We start from the raw sequence: 10,602 nt of genomic DNA, 5'->3' as shown, positions 1-10,602 counted from the left end.
AAAACAAAAATGAAAACAAATCAAGGTCTCGTTTATTTCAACAATTCGAGTTTAAAATTTGAGTTTTATTATAATAAAAAGCTCTCAAAATAATCACATTTAACTTTTTTACTACAATAAAAAACTCAAACATAAAATCATATCTCAATTCGAATTAAAAATTTAAGTCAGGAAACTAAATGGCCCAAACTAATTAACACATTCTTCCCTTGTTCCCATCTCCAACCTTAATCTTCTTCTTCTCCGTTCACGTTCACTGAAAGAAAGTAAATACCAACAAATTAAACCACCGTTTTTCTCTAAACTCCTCTTACTCTTCGTTTTGAACCCTAAACTGAAAAAATCCAGCTCTTATTCACAGTTCACAACACCCAAAACCAATCAAATCAAAGAAATCACATTGACTCAGTCGTCGTCGTGAAGCATCCCCGTCGCAAGCACTTCTCCGCCTCCGCCATAACACATCACCCAGTTGCGGAGCCCTCCCCTCTTGCCGTTGGCTGACACGAGTAAGAAAAACTCTCTCATTTATTTAGAAAAAACCAGAACATCATTGTGGAAGAAAGCCTCTGAATGCCTGGGTTTGATTCATAACGTAAAGGTTTGGAGGTCCGACATGATGGGGAGGCGACTTTGTTTGGTTTGCGAGGTGGCGACGCGATTGGTTGGGTTCGAGAAGTGGGCGGAGCGATTGGCAAGGTTCGCGAAATAGGCGGCAGAATTGGGAGGCGGCTTGGCTGGGTTCTGAGGTGCAGTGGGGTTGCGGGTGGGGATGAGGATGGACGGCGGGATATTGGGTAAGGATGGGCTGCGGGGTCACATATTTGACTGTGAAAACTGATATATCAAACTGCGGGATTTGTTTTTTGTGGGTTTTTTATGATATATATATTTCTTAATTGAATTTAATATATCAAGCTGCTGTTTTCTTCATTATTATTATTTTTTTTGCTATTCTTTATTATTTTTTTTTGCTATTCTTTATTATATTTTTTGCTATTCTTTATTATTTTTTCATGCTTAATCATTTTAATAGAGTTAAATGGCATGACACCGTCAATGATTTGTTAAATTTATAGATACAAGTGGATTGAAGAATATTTTGATCTATTTTCTATATATTATGGAACATTTTGAATCGTTTTAAAGAATCAAAAAGCATTTTGAAATTGAGTACACAATTCAAAAAGTATTTATGAAAATAACCTAAATAACAAGTATTTACCCAATTTCCAAATGCAATATCCGTGAAGCTTCTTTCCTTTGGTCGATATCATCCCACGATATTGCCTAACGACCCCATTTTTCCTCTATAAATACAACAAGGCTTCATATCCAAGTCAATATCACATTTCATTAATATTTCAGCAACTTTCCCTCTATTATCTCTTAGAAAAACCATCTTTCTTAAACCTCTTGATCATCAAATGCTCTGCTTAGTTATATAGTAGATCTTTTGAAAGTAAAAAAAAAAAAAAAAGAAAAAAAAAAAGACAGAGATGTTGCACAACATCATCAACGCAATAACGGGTGATCAGAATCATGAGAATGATAAGAAGAAGATCATAAAAGGGAGTGTGGTTTTGATGAAGAAAAATGTGTTGGATTTCAACGATTTCCATGCATCGATTCTTGATCGCGTGCATGAGTTGTTGGGTCAACGAGTTTCTCTGCAACTCATCAGTGCTGTTAATGCTGATCGTGGTTTGTAATTCTCAGTTTTTAATTCTCTAGCTGCCAAGTGCTATTCAATAATTTTTCATGTTTTTATGGCTCTTTTTTATGCTGTCAAACTTGGTAACTAATTTACTACTAGGCACAAAACAGCAGAATTTTATATTTCTTCTTAATATATGACGTACTGTATATATATATATATATTTATGTATGCATGCATGTATGTATGTATATATAATCCAAAAATGAGAGTAGAATGCCATATTTACCAACCAAATAAATGGCTTCCTATTATGTAATTGGCAGGCAAAGAAAATGGGTTAGGATTATTATGCATTTTTTTATGTTATTTTGATTTTAGAATTGTTTTTATATATGTCTTCGAATTATGTACCCTATTATAAAATGTTTCCTGATTTTAAAAACAGTTTAAAGCACCTCCAATATATAGAAAAAGGTTCAAAATGCCCTTCCATCTAAGTTTGTCTATAACCTTAACAGAACTGCTCCATCCAAGTCTATAATTTTAACCTAAACCTCCATCCAAGTCTATAACCTTAACCTAAACCTCCATCCAAGTCTCTTGATATAGTTATTACAATGTTTTCTTCTCACAAAAAATTTAAATTTCAAATATTAAAATTAAAAATCACTAATTTAAATGCATGAACTAAACATGCCCTTATTTCCAGTTCCGTCTAAATACTAAATTTACTAATCTAACTATATAAATAGGAACGTTTTTTTTAAAGAGAAATAGGAACTAAATTTTGAAAATATAAACAATTGAATGCGTTGTTAAAATTTTATTAGACTGAGTGGTAATAAATAAGACAACGGATTTGAATTCTTCTAGTTTGAATTATAATTAAAGTTTTTACTGTAATATTTTTTTTTATAAAAATTTAAATTTAACTTTTTTTTAGTATAATGTTTTCTCTTAAATTTCATCTAAATAATTCACTTTTTAACTTTTCTTAATTCGAACGGTCGAAACGAATGAGACCTTAACGTGCAAAGAGTCTGGAGTTGCCATTGAAAACTGCGGGAGTTAGTGTTCATTAGTCTGTATTCAATAGGGACACTATTATTTGACGTATTCATTGAATCTATTTACTTCTCTTACGCTGACATAATTGCTTGGCTGGGATAGCCAATCAAACGGTTGGTGGAGTCACTGTTGTAAAAGAAAAAAAAGAAATTTTCTCGTCCTTTTACTGGGTAATTAAAGGGGAAGTTTTCTAATTTTAAAATGGTGTTTATTAAAGGGAAAGAAAAAAAGGGTGTTTCTATAGTAAGACTGAAAAAAATAAACTATTATAGTAAAAATAATTCAAGGTTAGCAGCCATTCCATTTGTCTCTTATTCACTTATTTATTTATTTATTTATTTTTCTTTCTTTGAGGGGCCATTCATCCCTTGTCATTTTCACAAATAACATTCACTGATGCTTGACAAGGCCAGTAAATTTTTGTTTTTTTTTTGTTTTTTGGGTGTTTCATGATAATAAAAATCACCCTGTAATTTCTGTTATTTTTTTTTCTTCCAAATAAGATTTTCTTTCACAAGGCTTGAAACAGTGAACAATATGCCTAAAGCTTCAGTTTGATCGTTATCTGAGAAAGATTGCCCTTTGTGCGTTTCTTTAAGAACCAAAATTAATTAATGTGGAAAAGTTGAAAAAGTTGGCTCTGATAATAAATAATGCTTGATTTGAACAAAATATAATCAGGGAAGACGCAGCTTTGATTATATTGTATTGACTGACCTAACTTAATAGTTTCCTTGACACAGCACTAGCATGCTAAGAAAGTGCTATAAAAAGCTAACTAGAAGACTTTTTGTGATATTGTATTTTGTGTTTTTTTTTTCCTTAACTTTTCTTTTCTTTTTTTTTGTTTTTTTTTCTTTCTTTTTTTTTTTTTTTTTTTTTTTTTTTTTTTTTTTTTTTTTTTTTTTCAGAGATTCAAACTCTTTACCTTGTTATAACGTTAAGTGTGGTATTACTAATAGGCTACACCTGCAACCACGTCTTTTTTGTTTTGTTTGTTTTTTTTTTTTTTTTAAACCTCTAGTTACTTTAGAATGAACTATTGAACTTTTTTTTAATCAAATATTGATTTTTTTTGCTTCTATTTATTTTTTATTTTTTTGGCAGCAAATGGATTGAAAGGGATGCTTGGAAAGGCTGCATACTTGGAGGATTGGATAACCACAATCGCACCATTGACACCGGGAGATTCAGCATTCAAAGTCAGCTTTGAGTGGGAAGATGAAATAGGAGTCCCAGGAGCTTTCTTAATTAGAAATAATCATCACAGTGAATTCTACCTCAAGACTCTCACTTTAGAAGATGTTCCTGGGGAAGGTAGGGTCCACTTTGTTTGCAACTCTTGGGTGTACCCTGCATCCAAATACCAAACTGACCGGGTTTTCTTCAGCAACAAGGTACCAAATTCTTTTCAATTTTTTCCTGAAAAAAATACAAGTTTACTTGATTAAACTTGATGTATAAAGTAATAAGCCTTGTTAATTGTGTGGTTAACAATCCTTTAAAAAAAGGTGTTGAAATGTATGTTCAATTTTTATATGATAATACTCGACAATGGTTGACCTACATTTAAATTTTTAAATCTTAGATCTTTTATAAACTTTAGTTATGTTATGGCCTCGACTAATATTTTATAAGGCGGGATCGAACATGCAACTAAAGCCGCAACCGGGCCAAACTCCCTGGTGCTGTTACACAAAACGGTCTTAGACCAATAAATATTTGAAATATATATTCAATAAAAAAATAATTTTTAATTTTTAATATTATCTATATTTAAAAAAAAATGTCTGGCTCTGCTGCTACTTTATGCTAAATATAATGTATATTAATGCAGACATATTTTCCAAGTGAAACTCCAAGTTCACTGATCAAGTACAGAGAAGAAGAACTAGAAATCTTAAGAGGAAATGGAAAAGGAGAGCTTAAAGAATGGGACAGGGTTTATGACTATGCTTACTACAATGATTTGGGAAATCCAGATGATGGTCAAGAATATGCTCGTCCTGTTCTTGGAGGCTCTACTGAGTACCCTTATCCTCGCAGAGGAAGAACTGGCAGACCCCCAACCAAGACAGGTTCACACATTTTTACTCATCTAATTTACATTTCTACATCACTGTTTTGATCTTAACATTTTCTTCAATTAGCTATTAGAAATAGGGAATTTGGTATCTTTGTTTTTGCAGCCACTTAGGGGCTAATTCGGATATATGATGTAGGACCAAAATGGAAGAGATAATTCTAGATAGAAGAGTAGAACTAAATAGAGAAACAAAACTACGAGAGAGATGTAAATGATCCTAGAGACAGAACAGGAACACAAAAGGAGGAAAACCAATAATCTCAATATTTATTTATCAACCATTCTCTGAATTGAAATAAAAAAAAAAAAAAAAAAAAAAAAAAGAAGAAGAAGAAGAAGAAGAGTAGCCATTTAGGGGGTAATTTGGCTATGTGACATAGGACCAAAATAAGAGATAGAATTTAGATAGAAGAGTTGAACTAAAATGGAGAAACATAATAACACAAGAGGAAGAAAACGAACAATCTCAGTAGCCATTCATCAACCATTCTCTGAGTTAAAATTACAAACTACATCAGTTATAGGTCCAGTACCAAAATAGGAAACTCAACCAGAAGAAGGAAAAAAAAAAAAAAAAGAAGAGGAAACTTGATAATGGGATGCTTGACAAAGTAAGACATATTCATCTTTACACTTTTAGATCAATATTTCAATCTTGCTTTTTCTTCAATTAGGGGCCATTTTGGATGTGTTTTACATTCTTGCTATTGACTTTGATGTGTGACATAATTATCTGAGTTTAAAATAGTACTTATCTTTGAGTTCAAAGATCTATCCATACATTTTCTTTTCGTCATACATTTATTTTTAAGTTTGATTTGGATGTGATTTTCATTCATTTACAGATCCTAAGACCGAGAGCAGGCTTGGGATTCTCATGAGTTTGAACATTTATGTTCCGCGAGACGAAAGATTCGGTCACTTGAAGCTGTCAGATTTCCTTGCTTTTGCACTGAAATCAGTAGCTCAAGTGATCACACCTGAGCTAGAATCCGTGTTTGACAAAACTCCCAGTGAGTTCGATAGTTTTCAAGATGTAATGGACATTTATGAAGGAGGAATTAAGCTGCCAGAGGACTTGCTTAAGCACATTAGAGAGAAGATCCCTGCTGAGTTGCTCAAAGAAATTTTCAGGACTGATGGTGCACAACTCCTCAAATACCCTCTTCCTCAAGTAGTCAAAGGTATTATATCTGATGGTGCACAACTCCTCAAATACCCTCTTCCTCAAGTAGTCAAAGGTGCTAAGCACCACAGCATTTGAGCTCGTATTATCAGTTTAATGCTCTCATGTTTGTCTTCTTTTAAGAAAATATCTATAATCTTTCGTTTAATGAAAAATACTTGGGCCATTATTGGTGCTAAGCACCACGACAACCATTAATAAAACATGGGCCTCAAATGTAGGCAGGCTCCATGTAGTGGGTGATACTTAGCACCATTGATGCCTAATAACATTGTTTTATTTATTTATTTATTTAGTTTTATGTCCTTTAATAGGGTATAAATCGATGATTCACTTCAATTATTTACCAGACAGTAGACACAAATAAGAAGTAAAATTTTATGAATATTTAATGAAAAAGTGGTCAAAAATATTGATTTTAGTTATTTATGCAAATACCCCTATATTTAATTTGTGTTGCCTCAATAATTTGGAGCAGAGGATAGGTCTGCATGGAGGACTGATGAAGAGTTTGCAAGAGAAATGTTGTCTGGAGTGAACCCTGTTATCATAAGTCGTCTCCAAGTAATTCACAAAAATTATTTTCAATGATGAAGATAAAAAAGATGGAACTTTTTTTTTTTTTTTCATGTCTAAGCACTTCTACTTATTTAAATGCAGGAATTCCCACCAAGAAGCAAGCTCGACCAAGAAGTGTATGGTGATCACACCAGTACCATAACTGAACAACACATAGAGAATAACCTTGATGGGCTCACTGTGACTGAGGTAAATCATGGCTTGAATTTTCACAGAAGAGTTTCAAATATAATTGTTGATATGACAAAAAGTTTATTTTATTTTATTTTATTTTTTTAATGTGATTGAACAGGCAATAGAGAAGAACAAGTTGTTTATATTGGACCACCATGACACATTGTTCCCTTACCTGAGAAGGATTAACTCAACTTCCACAAAGACTTATGCTAGTAGGACACTCCTTTTCCTGAAAAATGATGGGACTTTGAAGCCATTGGTGATTGAATTAAGCTTACCGCATCCCGATGGTGATCAGTTTGGTGGAATTAGCAAAGTATATACCCCAGCTGAAGAAGGCGTTGAAGGTTCAATTTGGCAACTAGCCAAGGCATATGTGGCTGTAAACGACTCAGGGGTTCATCAGCTCATTAGTCATTGGTATGTTACTCATGTCAAAAGAGTAAATAATAACTTTGGACTATATAATTCTGCTGATTGGTTTATTCATTTTCTTTCAATTTCGGGTTTGACCACAGGTTGAACACTCACGCTGCGATTGAGCCATTCGTGATAGCGACGAATAGGCAGCTGAGCGTTCTCCACCCGATTCACAAGCTCTTGCATCCTCATTTTCGAGACACCATGAACATAAACGCATTTGCTAGGCAAATCCTCATCAATGCAGGTGGCATTCTTGAGTTTACAGTTTTCCCAGCAAAGTATGCCATGGAGATGTCATCAGTAGTTTACAAGAATTGGGTTTTCCCCGAGCAGGCCCTCCCGGCAGATCTCATCAAGAGGCAAGTCCTTTTTCGAGTCTAGACCATAGTTAGAAAAATCACAATTTCACATGTCATTATTGTTAAAATATAAAAATTATTGTTGGCCCACCTCCTAACAACTTAAGTTTTTGGGATGGATTGGTAAACAATAGTTTTTATATTTTAACAATCCATCACAAAAGTTTAAGCTGTTAGAAGATGGATCAACAATAGTTTTTATATTTTAACAATTATTTGGCAATAGAGGAGGAATTAGAGAAAAGAGAGAGACGAGGAGATACAGAAAGAGGAGAAGAATAGGGAGGAAACCTAAATATTCAATATCATAAGTATGTTGTCTGAACTAGTCACAAACTTAATACCCCTATTTAAATCTTCAACATCATAAGTGATGAAGGACAGTCAAGAAAGAAAGAATAGAAAGAGAGGAAGAATTGAGAAAGGGAGAGATATAGAGGAAGAATTAGAGACGAGAGTGAGAAGAGTTTGAATTTAGAGAAAGAGGAGAACAATAGGAAAGTAAACTAACAAATAGTGGAAACTACCTAATTATCAATCATAGGATACTCATTGAAACAGTTCTGGAAAACTTTAATAAACTGCTGCAAAATGTTAGGAAATAATACTTAATACTACTTTCTATTTCTATTATGCTTCTCATCATTCTCTCCTAGTCGGAGAATTTGACTCCGGCAAGTTAAAACTTTCAAAAAAGTAAAATTTGAGTTCCAAAATGCTCCTTTTTCAATGACTTGGCTCTCAATGCAGGGGAGTGGCAATCCAGGACTCCAATTCGCCGCATGGTCTTCGCCTGCTGATAGAGGACTATCCCTACGCTGCTGATGGGCTTGAGATTTGGTATGCAATCAAAACATGGGTTGAAGACTATTGCTCTTATTACTACAAGAGTGATGAGATGGTTCAAAAGGACTCAGAACTTCAGTCATGGTGGAAGGAACTAAGAGAGGAGGGTCACGGCGACAAGAAAAACGAGCCATGGTGGCCTAAAATGCAGACACGCGAAGAGCTAATCGACTCGTGCACCATAATCATATGGATTGCTTCTGCCCTTCATGCAGCTGTCAACTTTGGGCAATACCCTTATGCAGGATATCTTCCAAACCGCCCTACAGTGAGCCGTCGGTTCATGCCCGAAAAGGGCACCCCAGAATACGAAGAGCTTCAATCTGACCCTGATAAGGCATTCTTGAAGACCATCACTGCCCAACTTCAGACCCTCATTGGCATTTCCATCATTGAGCTTCTGTCAAGGCATGCTTCTGATGAGGTCTATCTCGGGCAAAGGGACACTCCTGAATGGACAACAGACACAAATCCATTGGAAGCCTTTGAGAGATTTGGAAAGAAACTTGGTGAAATTGAGGACAAAATTATAAGCATGAACAATGATGAGAGATTAAAAAACCGAGTCGGGCCGGTCAAGATGCCTTACACTTTGCTCTTTCCTACTAGTGAAGGTGGACTTACTGGCAAGGGAATCCCCAACAGTGTCTCAATCTAAAAGCTTGTGATCTCTTTGAATTTGTTACTGTTCTTTTTAGAATGGAAAGGTTTGTATAATAAGCTTATTTCCCACTTAGCAGTCCTAAAGCTTTATATAAACTACTAAGATTAGCAGTGAGGAAGATGATCAATTGTGTGAAAATATGCATTAAATAATATATAGTATAGTTGATATTGTTGATGCTAGTTAACCACAGTTCTGGTAATGCTACTTTTTTGGGAGCTCTTTTCAACTGCTTATCAGGTATATCCAAGATATTAACTTTTTTTTTTTCTTTTTTTGTTATGGTGAAATCTCTCAGAAGAAATTATGAAAAAGGAAAACTACAAAAGATCAGAGAGGCCAAGAAAACAAATAGAAAGAAAATCAAAAATAAAATAAAGAGAAAGAAAATAAAGAAAAATTTTAAATGATTAGCTCACTAAGTGATTACGCCCAAATGTGTAAAAAAATAAGCGGTTAATTGTTGCACAATTATGACGGTCTATCCCACGAGGATGCGATAAAAACAAACAAAAGAGATTAGCATAACAAAAGCATTAGAGAAGTAATTAATCGAACAAAGAAAAGAAATAGTGTTTTTGTGATTTTAAAACAATTTAATTATAAGACTATGCAATTTAAAATGGAGAAAATTCAATAATTTAAAGTGGTAAGACATTGAGAATCCTCTATATGCTTTGTTCACTTATTTAGATTTTGATTCATAAATTGACTCAATTGAAAATTTCACATCCCAAACAATCAATTGGAAAATAAGATTTGAAAAACTTGTGAATAAAAATGTATTCGAGTAAATAAAATTCTTACGTTTAGAACTAAGAAAAATTATCTTATGAGAAATCTAAAAGCGACAACATACATCGGGGTAATATTGCAGTAAAAGACTACTCATAAAATAGCGTCTCCTAATATATTGTATCATGCAACAATCACATAAAAAGAGCTTTACTATATTTATATAAAAATTGACAATAAAATATAATGATATGAAGAATAAATATGGTAAAAGAAAATTATTTACTCAAATGTATAAAACTTACAAACCATTAGAGAATCAAAACTCAAATAAGCTCACTACACATATAGAATCATATCTAGCCTCACCCAAGAACTCTAGCCTAACTTGCAAAGCATTCTCACAAGATTCTAAAAAAAAAAGTATGAGAATAATAGCAAGACAATGAGAGAAAAAGTGTCTAAGCTTAGGCTAAAAATCAACAACAATCACACACTTAACAAAGCTCCTATTTATAGAGTTTTTAGGGCATTTGAAAAAGCAGTTGACAAAGAAGAAAAACAAAGAAAGAAAATGCCTTATCCAATTAAATTGAATTTACAAGGCTTTATTTTGGAGAATGAATGTAGAACTGAACCATGGGATATCAACGGAACAAAATGGATCAGTTGAGGAATCTCAAGTGGGTGGGACACTATTGGGAATGGTGTCCTAGAAGCATAAGATGTAATAGGATATTTATGATTTATTTAATAAAAGAGTTTATTCATCATTTTTATGTGTATATATTTGTGAATATTTTATGAATATCAATGAAA

The 10,602-nt window shown here is 33.4% G+C and overlaps 1 protein-coding gene across 1 annotated transcript; it reads left to right on the top strand.

Moving 5' to 3' along the window:
* Positions 1-1,329: 1,329 nt before the first annotated feature.
* LOC21384383 (probable linoleate 9S-lipoxygenase 5) lies at positions 1,330-9,277 on the top strand. Its single transcript, XM_024169684.1, has 9 exons — positions 1,330-1,704; positions 3,836-4,125; positions 4,566-4,806; positions 5,660-5,998; positions 6,479-6,564; positions 6,661-6,768; positions 6,872-7,176; positions 7,275-7,538; positions 8,289-9,277. The coding sequence occupies exons 1-9, from the start codon at positions 1,500-1,502 to the stop codon at positions 9,040-9,042; spliced, it is 2,592 nt and encodes an 863-aa protein (XP_024025452.1). The 5' UTR covers positions 1,330-1,499; the 3' UTR covers positions 9,043-9,277.
* The last annotated feature ends 1,325 nt before the right edge of the window (positions 9,278-10,602 follow it).

The sequence above is a fragment of the Morus notabilis genome, unplaced genomic scaffold, assembly GCF_000414095.1.
Source record: "Morus notabilis unplaced genomic scaffold, ASM41409v2 Scaffold1685, whole genome shotgun sequence".
Lineage (NCBI taxonomy): Eukaryota > Viridiplantae > Streptophyta > Magnoliopsida > Rosales > Moraceae > Morus > Morus notabilis.
Note: the sequence above shows the minus strand (reverse complement) of the source record. Positions and strands in the feature narration are given on the sequence as shown.